General features: G+C 52.9%; 1 protein-coding gene across 9 annotated transcripts in view; it reads right to left on the minus strand.

The window, feature by feature from the left end:
- The window catches only part of ADCYAP1R1 (ADCYAP receptor type I), a 59,150-nt gene that overhangs the window by 29,659 nt on the left and 12,933 nt on the right, over positions 1-16,558 (minus strand). For 4 of the 9 annotated variants that reach the window (XM_054496044.2, XM_054496042.2, XM_054496041.2 and 1 more), the window contains 3 exons: positions 3,778-3,885; positions 1,244-1,264; positions 55-96 (listed from right to left, as the gene is read on the minus strand). In XM_054496044.2, coding sequence (XP_054352019.1) covers positions 55-96; positions 1,244-1,264; positions 3,778-3,885 — 171 coding nt within the window. Of the gene's footprint in view, positions 1-54; positions 97-1,243; positions 1,265-3,777; positions 4,783-16,558 lie in introns of those variants that run through there. The other 5 variants (XM_054496043.2, XM_054496039.2, XM_054496038.2 and 2 more) reach the window with 3 other exon arrangements.

A 16,558-nucleotide genomic window follows, 5' to 3' on the forward strand; every position in this document is an offset into this window, starting at 1 on the left:
AGCAGATGCCCTCCCTCCAGCCAGTCCACTGTCAACCCCAGCCTAACCCCTTACCTGAGAGATCTAAGGAGTTACTGTCACCAAAATCAGACTCTCCTGAAAAATACAGACATAGGCATGTATCAAAATGCCTGGCTTACAGTTAGCTACTGTTTACTCTCCACCCTGGAAGGCTCAGGCTACCCCTGGTCTACAGGAAGTAGGGGATGGAGTCCTGGCCAAGAGGCAATATCACACATGGCAGCTGCACACCTTTCTCACACACTACACCATCTAACACCACTCTCACTTGCTTTGCATTTCTGTGGTGTTCGGGATGGTCCAGGACTCAGTTCTCCACCACCACAGGTAATGGAAATGGACACTGCCAGGAGGATGGGAGGGCCTCCAGAATGGAGAGGAATGGGAGAAAATGAAAAGGGATAGTTGGGCCTTTTCAAAAAAAGGGCAAACAACAGCAATGTGGGCCCAGGGCTTGGGGTTTCCTTTTTGGTGCTCAATCCTCCACCTCAGCCTCCAAAACTGCTCTTCATCAAAGGGAATCCAGAAGACTTCATCTTCAGACAATTTTTCTTCTCTCCCTACTCTTTATTCCCATTTCTACCCTTTTCTTATGTCAAACCCCCTGCTAGCAATGAGACCCCATTTCCACCCCATCCCCCCTTCTCAAAACTCCTTTCCCAAGGTCCAGCTGACATGCCACCTCTTCCTGGAAGCCTCCCCTGACTTCTTCACTATTCTGCCTGCATGCTGCATCATTTGCTCTTCTGTTTTCTTGCTCACTGTGCATTCCGGCTTCTTGGCTGTCAGGGATGTCAATATCTGCATGGACTGATGCACATGTTCAGGTCTGTGCATATGCACATACATGCACCTACACTCATGTGTGAGCTTGTTTCTTAGCCCCTCCATTGGTGAGTCCCGTCCTCCCAAACAAGCCTGTGAGGGACCTGAGGTCGTGCTTGTGTTGTGCATCTTCCTGTGCCCCCCGACCTCCAGAATTGTGCATCTTCCTGTGCCCCCCGACCTCCAGAATTGTGCATCTTCCTGTGCCCCCCGACCTCCAGAATGGCCAAGGTCAGGGAGAGGGGAGGAAGGAAGAAGGAAAGAACCTGATACCCAGTGAGCCTCTTACTCCACCCCCACCCCAATCCCAGCAGCCACAGCCTGGAATCTCCTGAGGCTGGGCTCCTGCTGGATGGACAGAAAGACAGCGGTCTGTCCTCACCAAGGTTCCTCTTACCAATGGTTTCGGTCTCCCAGACTGAAACAGAGAGAAAGAGAGAGAGAGAAAAGTCAGAGGTGAGCAGTGGGGTGAGAAAAGTCAGGGGCTGCTCTCCTTGGGTCTTGCTGATCACTTCCTCCTCCTTCCCAACCCCAAACATTAAAGAGGGGCTCTGGGGGACCCAGAAGGCATCAGGACTATAAGCTGGGGACATTGGAGACCTCCAGAACAGAAACAAGCACAGACATTTGAGAGGAGGAGGGAGATCCATGCTCCCACATCTCCAATCCCTCCAATATCCTACACAGCCACAGTCATCACAACAGGCTACCTGGGAACTGAGAAGAAACAGGAATCCCATGCTCTGCCTGCAAAGTATTCAAGGCAAGTCTCACCAATTAAATTGTGTGAACAGAGGTGCTAAAAGGCCCTGCCTTAATGAACCATTAAGAATCAGGTGTAAATAACACCTTCATTGTGCCACTGCCAGAGGAAGGAGGGAGTGTGAAGGAAAGTGTGTCTTAAGAAAATCTTATTTTACCATTGATTCATTTTGCCTTTTGTTGTTGAGAAGACGGAGTCTGGCATGGAATCTGACCCAGAGTAGATGTTCAATGAACAAACTTTAAATAAATGACGGAATGAAAGAAATACATGAACGGAGGAAGTGATTAAGTTGCCTTCTACAGGAATGAATTGGAAATCAGGCTGAATCACTCACTGGCTGCCACCATGCCTGACTGCCCTCCAGTCCCACTGTATCTCTCACTCCAGTGCTTCCGCTGCCTGTATCCTCTTTCAAAATTCACTCTGGCCTGCTCAGGTCATACCCAATCCCCAAGCCCTCAGATGAGAGAGTTCAATGCCACCCTCCTTCTGGGCCGGCCGGTGGTCTGGAGGTGGAGGTGTTGCTGCAGAGTGCAGTGCATCTTAGACAAACCTTGGGGTGGGAGCCAGAGATGGGGGGACCTGGGACCCCCAACACAAGCCACTGTTTTCTCTGCCACCTCCTGCAAGCCCCTCCCCCTCCAGGGCAGAGTCAGTTATTGGAATTCGAGGTTTGACAGCAAATTAGCAAATTTCCCTTTTGCCTCTCAGAGAGGACAGGGGACTGCAGCAGGCAGGACTCAGTGCTGGAGTGGAGCCTGGAAACTTGCCCCTTCTAGGACATCAGGCTAAGCCTTAGGCTGGAAAAGAAGAACGCTAAGGCCAGGTCGCATGGCCACACACAACTCAGACCCCTCTGATACCCCTGGGAGCCCCCGCCCATGGCTTGATGGCCAGGAGGTGGCTCAGTAAGTCACCTGGCTGGAGCCAGCCCCGCCAGCTTTCCCTGCCCAGCCCCAACTTAGTGCCTTCAGCTGGCCACCCTGCCTCCTGTGACACTCACAGGGATGGGGTAGAAGGCCCGTGGAGGAGTTCACAGGTCCCAGCCGAAAGGCAGGAACCGTTCTGGAAGAGCCCAAGGGACCCATATCCAAAGACGCCATCTACAGCTACCCCTTCCCCTCAGACACCCCCTGCAATGGAGGTGGGGCTACCGGGGCTTCTGCCTGTGGTTAGAGCATCACCTTCTCTCCCCTGCCCTCACCCTACATCCCACCTGTGCACAAAGCTCAGCCACTCTGCCCACCTCATGAGCTCCTCTGTCGTTTTGGTGGCCCCTGGATATCTCCATAGCACTTCAGTGGCCCCCAGAGACCTCAGACACACATATGCCCCAAACCCAGGTCTGCAGGACACTGCACCCACCCAGCCTTCCCTCTCAGGGAGGCGCCATCGCACACCCGCGCCTCCAAGCCCACATCCACAAGTCACCGACAGCACTGTGGCACCGCTCCCCGTGTGTGGCATCCTCTCCCCAGGTAGCCCAAGGCCCAGCTCCTCCCAACTTGAGCCCGTGTAACTGCCTGAGGGCAGCTAGGGCCCAGAAAATGCTCTGCTGAGCAAACGTGAGTGTGCGCCAGCCCCATCGGGCCTTGTGCCTGCGTCTAAGTGGCTCTGAATGTGGACGTGGGTGTCTTGTGTCCAGCTGCCTTCCCCACGCGTCTCATTCTGCCTGAGGGGGGTGTCTACATGTGCGTCTCTCTCCATGCCTCCCACTGGGCACTGACGATCTGTGGCTGTGGGAGGATGGTGACAATAATCCCAGCTAACATTTACTACTGCACATTCAAAACGCGCCAAGTCCTGTGCTAAGTGGCGTCCACAGCATCGCTTCACATTATCCTCACAGAAGCACCCTGGGAGGGGGCCACTGGGCCACATACCCAGCTGACAGACAGGGGCCTGGGCTGGAGGGTGAGTGACAGCCGGCATGGATCCCATGCGTGAGGGCACAGCCTTGCTCTCATCCACAACGATGGTTCCCACGTGTACCTGTGTCCCGGTGTGTGCACGTGTCTGTGGTTTCATCCCCCACACCACATGTGAGCTCAGGAGCAGGGACTGTCTGCCCACAGGGTGGCCTCCCTGTCCTTGGTGCTTGCCTGGGGCCGAGATTGGGGAGCAGGCTAGGCCAGCGTGGCCTAAAGAGACTGGGCTAAACCCACCTTGGTCTGGGTTGAAGATTCGGAAGAGCTCAGGGCAGCTGACCAGGACCATCTCACCCACGTGGGCGGGCTTCCAACACGTGATATTGTCCCACATCCCAGGACAGCCTGTGGGTAAGACAGCCATGGTGAGACGGGCCAGCCACACACACCCATACACACACACCAACACACACATCACACACACCAACATACACACCACACACACCACAGACACCACACACAGCAACATACATGCTACACACACAACACACACACACCACACCACAGACACTGCACACATCACATACACACACGACACATACATCACAGATACCACACAGCAACACACATCACACATACACTACACACACCACACACGCCACATACACCACACAATCACACACACATTACACACACATCACACACACCACATACACACACCACACACCACTCACACATGCACCACACACATATCACATACACCACACACATATATCATACTACACACACACCACATTCACACACCACACACATCACACACACATACAACACACACACATCACACATGCACCACACACACATTACACACACCACAGATCACACACACACCACATATACCACATACACTACACACACACATCCTACACACACCACACACATGCACCACACACACCACACACAATCACATATATACGCCACACACATATCACACACACACCACACACATCACATACACACCACACACACCAGACACATACACATCACACACACAGCACTCACATCACACACACCATACACATGTAAGCACATACCACACACACATCACACATGAATGTGCACACATGCACCACACCCACACACACCACACACACATCACACATGTACACACACACACCCACACTTATAGATACACACACTGAGGTGTGCTCCACGGCTTACAAGCCAGGCCCTTGCAGGGGGCCGGGAGTGGTTTAGGAGAGGGAAGGCAAGGCCTACAGTCTGAGGGAGGGCTCAGCCCTGTACCAGTAATATCCCTCAAACAGGAATGGAGACGCAAGGCACTTCAGGAGCTCCTGGGTCAGGAAGGAGGGAGCCCTCACCTGTTTTTACACCGCCCCACACCCCCGAAGACCCACAGACCCACAGCTGCACAACATCACAGGATTGTGGGGAGGGGAGACACAGCAGGCCAGGGCTGGATCCCTAGGAATGAGATGCTGAGATGCAGGGGTCTCTGCAGCAGCCTCTCCCACATGCCCACCCTAGCCCCTCCTCAGCCACCACTGAGGGTCCCACTTCAGATCCACCCCCTCAGCAGGGCCCCCCACCCACCCTAGGGGGAGGGGCAGGAACAGGCTGGTCTAAGGCTGCTGCTCCACTCCCCCTACCTACTCCCAAGGCAGGCCCAGCAGGGGACACAAATTCATCAGCTGGAGAAGAGGGGAAAGCCAGCCAGGCAGAAGCCTGCATGTGCCAAGCAAGAATTGTGAAAGGACCCGGAACCAGAAGAGGTGGAGGCCGGGACTGCTGCAGAGGCCCCCAGAGCATCTCCAGACTGATGGAGAGGAAGGGACAGACGAATTGAGAGGTGTTGAGGAATCCCCAAGATTTGTTGCCTCACTGGACATGAGCTGCAAGGAAGAGGAAACTGTCAAGCTTTATGACCAGATTTTCAGGTCTAGGGGGCCCAGTGGCTCCCCTCTCCCCCGTGCCCGCCTCTCCTTCCAGCCCTGCCAGCCTCTGTAGAGTTCCCCGCACTGCCTGACACCACCTCTTCCTGCTCCATCCCTGTTTCTCTGACTCTGTCCTCCCACAATGCTGAAACACCTCTCACCAAGGTCACCAGCGACCTCTTCACTGCCAAATCCAAGGAACAATTTCAACCCTTACTGGGTCCCGCCCTGCAGTCCTGACTGAATGCAGGTGCTGGTAGCTGTCCTGCCTTTGGCCACCCACCCTGCCCACCTTGAATGAGCTCACCCTGCTCATGGATGTTACAGAATTTCATGTGGACAACACTGTCCTGTCCACTCTGTGAGGGTAGAGCCCACAGCTGGTTGCCTGCTGGACACCCCCACCTTGAAGAACCAAAGATGATTCAAACACAGCAGTCTAAGACTCAGTGCAGCATCTCCTGCCCAAACCTGATTGCCTGTTCCAGCCCCAGCTGGAAACCCAGGAGTCACCCCACTTCAGCTCCTTCCCTTTAGTGCTCCTGATCAAGCCCTTGCTGGTTTTACCTTGAAACCTTGTGAAATCCATGCCCCACTCTCTATCCCTTCACCCTACTCAGTGAAGAGGCTCAGGACCCCTCACTGAGACCACAGGTACACAAACCCCACACAGCTATGACCACAAGCTTTTCAAAATGAATATCTGGCCATGTCACAAGCCCCCCACCAACAATCCCACGCTTTCTGGGCTCTTAGCACCCTCAGTCCTTAACATGGTACTTGCGACCCAACCCACAGCCCTGCCACTCACTTTTCCTTCCAGCCTATGGGTAGTGGTTGAGGCCATGGGATGAGACAGCTCACTTTGAGAAGGGACATAAAATGAGAAGAGCATGGAGGAAGGAACCCTGGAGACCCCATATTTATGGAGTGGGCAGAGGAAGCGCAGGTAGTGATGTCAGCAGGAGAGAGTGGCAGAGGAATGGTGGGGAGGCAGGAGTGTGGAGCGCCAGGCAGCAGAGGAGAGTTCCAGGAAAGAGGCCTGCAGCTCTTAAGGGATCATAAAGGAAGGCTATGGAGAGGGCTTCTGTGCCATGTCAGGGACAGCAGGTGACCGACAGCGCCCGCCTCACAGGGCTGCTGTGAGGATTAATGAGTTCATATGCGCAAAGCTCTCAGAACAGAGCCAGGCTCATTCAATGCCTGTTCACTGCTGACAGAATCATTAATTTCATTATCCCAGTTAGGTGTCCCTGGGAACCATTGCCCCGAGAGGCCTCCATAGGCAGGGAGGTAAAGCAGGGACCTGCAAGGTAAGATGGCCTGGGGCAGGGCTGCTGACAGGTCCAGAGGACCCCTGGGAAGGTGCTGGGAAGAGGAGGGGCCTGGAGCAGGCGCCATGAGCTCACAGTCTCTGTTGGGGTCCGTGACACTTGAGTGCTATTTGGACCAGAAGGTATCCACAGCTTTTAGATGGAGAAAATCCTGTCTCTCAGAATTCACACCCAGCTATTTTGGAGTTCGCACCCAGTCACATTGGCCCATAGCATCCTGCTCATGGAAAGACAGAGTTTGGGAACCAGATGTACCATAGAAAGCTCTGAGAAGAATAACCCAAGAAGGCAAAGACGTTAAAGGCCAGATGAGGGGAGCTGGGTATCAGGTCTCATTGCAATAGGCCAGTCATCAATAATTCCTGTGTAACCATTAGCAGAGGACATCTCTAGCCAGCATGTGCTTGGCTGTGACATCATGTCCTTGAAAGAGACCCAATGGCACATCTTTGGCTACAGCAGCCCATGTTGACCGTGGAACGGCCGTGGAGTGTGGCTGCGTCTGGCCCATGCCCCAGGAGCCCCAGCCAACAGATGTTCCCTTAATGGAGAACATTAGGCTCGGGCACAGCCAGCTGCTGCTGCCAGTTGACACTGCCGAGGTCACAGGGCTACTTCAGAGAGAATGAGCAGGGTCATGAGTGTTGAGGGCAAGGAGGGCTGTAGAGGTCAGGCGGATGGCACGAGGGGAGAAGGGGGCTGTCATGTTGGCAGCAGGACACGGGATGCATTCTCTTAACTACTATTTACTGAGTGCCTACCTTGTGCCAGGGACCATCTATGCACCAGGGCCAGTGGTGGAGAAAAAGACAAAGCTGTGAAATTGATGTTTGAGGGCAGAGTGAGGGGAAACGGCAGGTCTCTACTCAGCATTAGCACCGGAAGCCCTAAAACTTGAGTTCTGATTTCCTTCCGCCACAGGCTCACTTGTGACTCAGGCCAGTCACCGCCCCCTCCACCATGATTCATGTTTCCTATGTGCACAGGGACAACTGAGTGTCTCTGTGAACTCCCAGCTTTGAGTGACCAGAGCTCAAATCTGGAACAGAGATTCACTGAGGACCTACTGGTGCCCAGAGGATGGCTGGGGTAGCTACAGCTGCCTAAAGGGCATCTGCTAAGGTGCCCCACCCCAGGCCGGGGCCTGGGAGCTCTCAGGATGCATTTGCCACAGCTCTCAAAGCCCTCCTGGTACCCCTTATGTCCCCAGCCTGAGCCCCCTCTAGAGTCCTAAAGACAATTCATATAGTACCAGGGCAGGTGGGAAACCTAGAATGAGACCTCAGGACCCCAGGACCCGAAGACAATGTCCCTGACCCTATCGAGAGCTCGAAGGCCTCCATTCAGCCCTCTAGCCTGCATTGCTGGGGTCTCAAGAGACTCACAGCTGCCTCCCTAGGGCTCCCCAGAATGTCCTGGTGCCCATTTCTCTTGCAGTTACCACCTCCCAGCCCAGCACAGATGGGAGGACCCAGCAGGCTCCCACCTCCTCTCCTCTTTTGAATGGAAATTGCTCTGGCCTCAGCGGATTGGAGCTGAATCCTCCCAGGCCCCTTTCCCTGGAGCTTGGGAGGATGGGAGTTGGGCTCCTGAGACAGCCTTGGGTTTTTCTAACTAAAAACAGCAACTGATTTTCCTTCCACTCACACACAGTACGTCCAGCTTCTACAGACCCATATGTTCCACACTCCAGTCTCAACAAAGCTAAATTTTGTTGAGACTGGAAGATTTCAAGATGCCTTTTCTCATTCTTCTCCCCCTCCTTCTTTTATCTTTTTTTCTTCCCACTTTCTTCTCCCTCTCTCTCTTAATTACTTGTTTATTCAAGACATACCGAGTCAGACAATGCAGAGCAATACAAGAGTGAATAGAAAGGGCCCAGTCTCTGCCTTCACAGAGCTCTTAGTCCAGTGGGTTGTGTTAATAACTTTAGATTTTTATGCTCAATGCTTAGAGATGACACTGGATGGTGTACCCATTCCCTACCGCTGCTGTAAGTTTGTAAGCAAACTTACTGTCTTAAAATGGCACAACTTATCATCTTATATTCCTGCAGGTCAGAAGTCTGAAATGGGTCTCACTGGGCTAAAATTAAGTTGTCAGCAGGGTTGCATTTCATCTGGAGGTTCTAGGGGAGAATCCATTTCCTTGCCTTTTCCAGATTTAAGAGGCCACCCACATTCCTGGGCTCATGGCCCCTTCCTCCCTCTTTGAAACCAGCAGCTTTGCATCCTCAAGTCTCTCTTCTCCTCTGATTCGCCTGCTTCCATCTTTCACTTATAAGGACCCATGTGATTATTCTGTGTCCACCCAAATAACCCAGGATAAAATTCTCAGTTCAAGATCCTTAATTCCCTCTGCAAAGTTCTTTTTGTTATGTAAAGTAACATATTCACAGGTTTCAGGGATTAGGATGACGTGGGCCTCTCAGGGCGGGGTGGGGGCATTATTCGACTTACCACAGAGAGGCTTTAAGACAAGGAGTCACACTTGGATTTGGTTGTGTGGGGAAGATCATATAGTCTAGTAGCAGACATGCAGACATGGGGAAGCCTGTTAGGACATGGCTATAGTCTAGGGGTGAGATGAAAGAGCTTGATTTGGAGCGATGGCAGCAGAGTTGGAGAGGAGTCCTGTGTGGGACAGAGTCGGGAGCAGAGCTGACAGGGCTTGGCGACACACTGGCTGGACCTGGCTGGCAAGTCTGCAAAAGACGGTTAGTGCTCACCCACATCACATGACTGAGGGCACGCCAATGGTGAGAGGGTGGAAGTGCAGAATCCGCCTCTAAAATGTCCCTCATAAGCTTCCACAGCCTGCCTCTCTTCCTTCTCTGGACTACCCTTGAAGGCCACATGTTAAGGGTAGCAGTGTTCCAAGATGGAAGAAACCTGGATCCCTGAATGACTGTGTGAAGTCGAGCTCCACCTCCTACCTCTGCTGACCACACTGGCCTATGATACATGCACGCAAGAAATGTTACTGTGCTAAGTCTCTGAGATTTTAAGATTGATTTGTTACTGCTGCAGAGTCGAGGCCAACACAGTGCAGGGGAGAGAGGTACCAAGGATGTCTCCCAGGTTTCTGGCTTCAGTGTCTGGATGAACAAGTAGATTGATGGGTGGGTGGGTGGGTGGATGGATAGATGGATGGGTGGATGGGTGGATGGATGGATGGATGGATGGATGGATGGATGGATGGATGGATGGATGGATGGATCATTTACCACAGTGGAAAGGGCCAGGTGAGAAGCAGATGTTGGGGGAATTAGGCAAGTTGGAAAGCAAGAGCTTAGTCTGGGGTATGTTCAGTTTGAGATGGTGCTAAGAGCCAAGAGGAGACAGCTGTCGAAGTAGACAGCTGGAAAAAAGTCTGGAGTCTAGAGAAGTAGCAACTGGAGAAGAGGGCAGGAAGTAGGCAGCACAGGGATGCTATTTAGTCTACGGACATGGATGGTTTGCCTAGTGAGACAGCAGAGATCAGGGAAGAAAACAGGAGAGAATAGGCCTGGCCCCAACAGAAATGCCAGCATTTAGAAAAGGCCTTGGCAAAGAAGACTGAGGAAGAAAACCAGGACAGGCAAGGGACACAGCAGCCAGGAAAACATGTTTCAGGGAGGAGATGGCCGAGTGCAGCCCAGGCCAAGTTCCCGTCCTCCCCTTCCTCCTCCAGAGGTTGAAAATGAGAACAGATCCTGTTCTCTGTGAGACCTCTCCACTCCTGACAGCACTCCAAGCCTCGTGGCTCCATCTGTGTATAGGCCCCCATTGGGGGACATGGGGAGAGGAATTCAGGCCCGGGGGTGGGTCGGGGAGTGCTGTGTACACTCTCCCTAGCTGCTTCCACCTAAGACATTATAAAGTGCCCAGGAGTGGCAGTGAAGTGTGAGAGCAGGAGGAAAGGGATCCACTCAGGCAGAGCGACTGAAAGAGAATGCACAAGCTATTAGCTTTTGTCTGGAACAAAATAAGGAGCTAATCCTGGGTTGTCATGGTGATGATTTTGTCCAGTTCCACAGTGTTCAAAACTCCACAGAGCAGGGCACCAAAGAGACTCAGACAAAGCCATGGTCCTCCCTTTGAGAAGCCACCTGAGGATGCCCGGGTATTGTTAGAACAAGGTCCCCATTTTAGCATGCAATCTAAGGGTAAAAACAATTCAATTTACCGAAATTTACTTTACGGCCAATGTTTCTGTTCCGTGAAATGAGGATCCCACTGTGAGCTGAGTGCTGGGGGTGGCATAGGACTAAAGATGCCACTCTCCCCTTTGGAAGTCAGTGATTCTCAAGATATGGACCACAGACCGGCAACACCACCTGGGAACTTGCTGGAAATGCAGATGCTCAGGCCTCATCCAGATCTACTGAATCAGAAACTCTGGGGGTGGCCCCAGCAATCTGTGTTTTGACAGAAGATCTGATATTCAAGTTTTAGAATGACCAGACTTCAGGAAGACACAAGTTTGGATAGAAGTGACACCCTGTGTCAGACAGCAAATAAGTTCCTCAGCATGAGGGTCCCTGCAGACACCACCCTTTCCTCAGGCTTGATGCCTTTTGAGTCTCAGAGCAGCTGAGAGGCCCAGACAAGAAGCTCCTCCTGCTCTAAGGATGGGGAAGCCTGGGCCCAGCCCTGATGTGCTTCCCTCCTCTTGTCCTCTCCCCTCTATTGAAGGTAGAGAGGACTGGTTCAAGGCATTTGGTGCCCTGGGCAGGCCTCTGAGACCAGGTCAGAATAGCAATGAGCAGGCCTTTCCCTCCTCCCTCCAAGTCTGCTCTCTGCTGCCCCTGCCATGGCCACCACAGGCCTCCTCTTCCTCCTCCACTAGAGTATGGGGACCCCCATGGAAGACCACACCAACCAACCCTGCTTAGATGCAGGGAAGGTTTCTGGGCTGATGAAAACCTGCAGCCCTGCAAAGAGGAGATGCTGGCTGGTCTCATTCTGGGCAGGCAGACTGCAAAAGGAACAGAGCCTGGGGGCTGTGTGGCCTGGAGATGCCAATTCCCAGGTACAGGCGTCCTTTGTCCCTCCCTTCTGGTCACAAGAGCACTGTGGGAGAAAGGGCACTCCCTGTCTGAGATAACAGACCTGGGTCCCGCCCCAGAGCTGGCTCTGGCCCCCAGTGTGGTTGGCCAATGACCACCACCTCTGGCCTCAGCCTCTGTGGGCATTATATGACAGAGCCAACTTGGTATTGGCTCAAATCCCATTAGCATTTGGGGGTTTGGAACAAGGGACAAAATGACTAACTATGTCTCCAAACCCCCTCCTCTCCTCAATAAACACCTTTAAAACAGGCCAAGGATTTTGCAAACAATGCAAGGCAGGCTGCAAGCTTGCTTTCACTCCCCACGGCCACCTCTCTGGGCTCTATTTTTCACCCCCATTAAGCTGCCTGCTACCATGGGTGCCTCCCCTCAGTGCATCAGTCTCCTGGCTACCACTCTGAAGGCCACTCTGCACAGCACCATCCTAGGTTCTCTTTAGGGTGGAGGTCCCAGGACCAGTGAGGAGCAGGGGCTTGAAGGAAACAAGTACTTTCCTGGATCCCCCCGGAGCCCCCCAGCAACACACACAGTGCCATAGACATAATTCAACTAACAGATCAGGGCTCTTGTTCCAATTGACTCATATTACTAGATTTAAAAGATTATGGGAGACACACAAAATATATAGAAGTATATTAAACCTCTATAAAAGACACTATTGTGAGTTTACACTCACAGGCATTGGAACAAGCTGCCAGGTTTCCTTTTTCAAGTGTGTTTCAAGGACATCAGCTGACCTTTGGCCAGCGTTCTGTGCATGGTGTGTGTGCTTGGGGACCACCCGGGCAGGGAAGGCGCAGGAAACAGATCAGCAGGAGGACAGGCATGGATTAATAACACAACGCACAGATGTCGATTCTTTGGTACGCTCAAATTTGACTCAGCTAGTAGTGAGCTCCCCAGCCTGGTTTATCTGGGCCCTGAGGGGCTGCTCTCTGCCTGATATCACTTGAGTACCCTGGTGGATGCTGTGCTCTGGCCAGTGGTTCTCAGACCTGGATACACTTTAGAATCACCTGGAGGCTTTTAACACAGATCTGCATGGAGCCCGCCGCCCCAAATGCTGAGGACTTTGGTCTGGAGAGGGGCCTGGACATCAGCACCTTTAAATACTCCTGGGGGCTCTACAGTGCTGCAGGTATGATGAGAGGGGTAGAGGCCCATCTTTCACAAGTGTGTTTAATTTGGAGCCAAGAAGCCCAGCTCCAGCCAGGGCGCCCCTAAGAACAGGCCAGAGGTTCTTGAAGGTGCAATGGGGGAAAAGTAAGGCCTCCCCTGGTGAGTGACAGCAAGGTCAATGCTATCCCTGAACTTGAGGCTCCTTGAGGGGAGTCCCCAAACCTCAGCCTGCAGGGCAAGCTCTTCAGACCACAGCCCCAAAGTGAGCGGTATGGACACTGCTTCTCAGGACAGCTTCCCCAGGGGCCTCCCCTCACCCTGGCCTGCCCCTCTCCTTCCCAAGCAAGTCATTACAGGCCGAGACCTCATTCTCTCCTGGGCCTTAGAAACACAAACACCCTTTGGCCTTTTCATAGCTAAGAAAAGGGCGGACCTCGAGCACATTTCAGGGTCCCTGTCTCCCAAGGCCTCTTTCCAGCCTCACTGCAACTGCCTCTGCTGTATGACCTTTCACCCTGGCAAGGGGAAAGGTGAGGGCCAGGGTGTCTCCTCACTCCTCTTCTGAGCAGCAAATGCAGCCCAGGGGTGAAGGCGTGGACTCCAGAACCATCCACATGCACACCTTGGCTCCACCTTCCCGGCTGAGGGGTTTACTAGGTAAGAGACAAGCAACCTAACCTCTCTGTGTCTAAGCAGCCTCATCTGTTAAATGGGGGTAAAACTCTACCCAGCCCATAGATTGGTGAGGGTTAAATGAATTCTTGTGCGCGCGCGTGTGTTTGTGTGTGTGTGTGCGCACATGCGTGCGTGTCTGAGAGAGACAGAGACAGAGAACCCAGTGCCCGCCTTGAAGTGCTGGCTGCTACAGTGCCCACCCACCTTACTCACTGCTCCCTTTCCACCCTTTCCCAGCGGAACGCTTCTCTCCACCTTCCTGTACTCTCCATCTGCCCTCTGAAGCCCAGATCTGCTCCCTAACTTCTCCCCTGCTCTTCCAGAGAGCCTTCCAGGATTGTTCCAAGTGGCACTGACCTGCTTCCTAGAGATGTCTCTCTACTCCCCAGAAGAACTGGGATCTAGCAGAAGGTGGGAGCCCTGGAAACCCCCAACACTCCAAGATGACAGCTCCTAATAACTACAGGGTCTTAGTTAAGTGCTTAGCAAATGCCATACACTGTCCTTAGCACTTCTCACAGGCTTTTATCACTTAATGCAATAATCCTATGTGGTAGGCATCATTTTTCCTCCATTTTTCAGACTGAAAATTAAGGTATTAAGGGCCCTTCAAAGATCCCATGGCTGGTGCTGTGCCCGAGGTGGGGCTGGGACCCAGAGCATGTCACTCTTCAGAGGTGGTGCATCCCAGCAGTTGAGAGTACAGGCTGCCTCTGCCTCTTAATGGACTATGTCCTCAAGTGAAGTACCTCCTTGTGCCTCAGTTCACTTATCTATAAAATAGGGGTCATAATAGACCCACCCCCACCCCCCAGCCGCTGTGGTGGTAGAATGAAGTGCTGGCACAGAGCCTGGCACACAGGAAGTCTGTAGAGGGTCTGGCTATCAACATGATCCACCCCACCCCACTCATTTTAAAAGAGAAGCTCCTGAGGTCCAGAGCAGGAAAGGGCCATGGAGTTGGTGGTCCAACTGGGCCTTTACTCTTTTCCTCTTTCCCAACTAATGGCTGCCCTTGCTTCTGCTTAATTAGCTCAGCTCTGTTTTATAAAGCCCCACCCTATGATTCAAGGGAGGGGACGAGTAGGGATAGATGAGGGACCCTCTCCTTAGGCAGATCGTGAGAAGGTGCAGCCTCCTCTCCCATCTGGACAGGGTTAAAGGAGAGCTATTCACTGACCTCTTGGAGAATCCTTCACACCCTGACCTCCTATGGCCAGCCCTGACTCACAAGGTCCCTGAGAGGGCACAAGTGGAGCCCCTGGGGCAGTTGCAGAGATGCCAGCTCAGTGGGAGCCGGCCACTACTTTCCCCCACCTTCAACTCCAGTGGAGATGACATGAAATACACAATATCTGCTCTCTGGGCCCTCAGCCATGCCCCCTCAATAGCCCAACCCATCTGCTCCAATTCTGAGTTCCAAATACAGGAGGTTACTCACTACTGCCAAAAACACCAGGCTCCTGCCTCTTGTGGATTCCTCAGCCTACAGTGTTCACCCATTTGTCTATCCCTCAATTCTCTACCACCTTCAAATGCCTACTTATCCCTTGGGCCTAGCTCAAGGGTTCTCAACACCAGCTTCTCATTAGAATCGCCTGGGGAGCTTTTAAAAACTATGGTGACTATGACGGACCCAAGCTTCTGATTTAATTGGTTTGGATTGTGGCTGGAGTACATTTTTCTGAAAGTTCCCCAGTGATTCAGATATGCAGCCAGGTTTAAGAAACAAGGATCCAGTTTCAATATATGAATCCTTCCCACAAAGAACTCATCTCTTCCTCTCCTGAGCACACCTGCAGGTGAGACCTCCTCCCCAGCACTGGCCTGGCCCTTCCAGGGATGCTGTATTTCCAGCCTGGCATCCATCTCCCTTGTCTCTGCCATGACATCCCTGTGGACAGGCCTGTCTTGCCCTCTCTGCCCAGAGTTCAACAAGCAGGTGTGCAATTAAACTGCACACAGCTTACACCGAGGTCCCTGTCCCACCCCAGCCCCTGCCTTTATTCTTCCCTCCGGGATGATTTTATTGCTCAACCCCAAATGCATCTGAGACATACAATGCAGGAACAATGGCCCTGGGTTGGGAGCAGGACACCTGGGTTCCAGACCCACCTCAGCCTGATCCTCCATGTGATCCACACCATCCCTGCCCTCAGGGTTCAGCAGTCCCATCCTCCAAACAGAGACTTGGACCAGATATTCTTGTGATATTCTTTGGGTCTCCTCCAACTGTGTGCCCTTCTGGGCCCCCTGCCTTAGTTTCCCTCACTGGTGGGGCCCCAAATCCACATTCAACCTTGGTTAGGGCTGAGCAAGAGCTCAGCGGAGGCAAAGGCCGGCATGGTCCAGAGTAGCTCCCTCACCATTTAATGCTCACTGAGAAGCAACTGGCTGGGGAGCTCCATCCAGTGGGACCATTCCATTTAACTGGGCTGCAGATTAATCAAGTGCTTAAACAGATGGTGCTCAGAGGAGCCAGGAGGATCCAGAAGGAAAAATGAATCCCTCCAGCCTGAGCAGACAGCCCTACCCTTAGGCAGCATGGAGCCAGTCCTTCAACGACTAAGGCAAAAGTGAGGCTGGAGAGACCTCTGTGATGCCCCCTCACCTAAATCCCCAACTTCCCCTGAGGCCAAAAGCTGAGGGCGCCTTTGCTCTGTGAGCCTTAGCTTCCCATCTGCACAATGGAGAGTTAGGAGGAGAGGGGTTCAATGCGGCCACTGGTTCACACCAGGGATTGTGCCACTGCCTTGGGACATTTGAAATCTTGGGAGACATTTTGTGGTTGTCATTGGGATCGAGGACGTTATGGGCATTTAGAGGGAGAGGCTAAGAATGCTCAATGTCCTGCAATGTGTGCTTCCTCCAGCGGAGGGAAGCAGGACCCTCCTCAAATGCAGCCCCAGGAGAAGCGTTGTACCCAAGTCTTCAAGACTGAAGTT

This window comes from Pongo pygmaeus, chromosome 6 (assembly GCF_028885625.2).
Source record: "Pongo pygmaeus isolate AG05252 chromosome 6, NHGRI_mPonPyg2-v2.0_pri, whole genome shotgun sequence".
Lineage (NCBI taxonomy): Eukaryota > Metazoa > Chordata > Mammalia > Primates > Hominidae > Pongo > Pongo pygmaeus.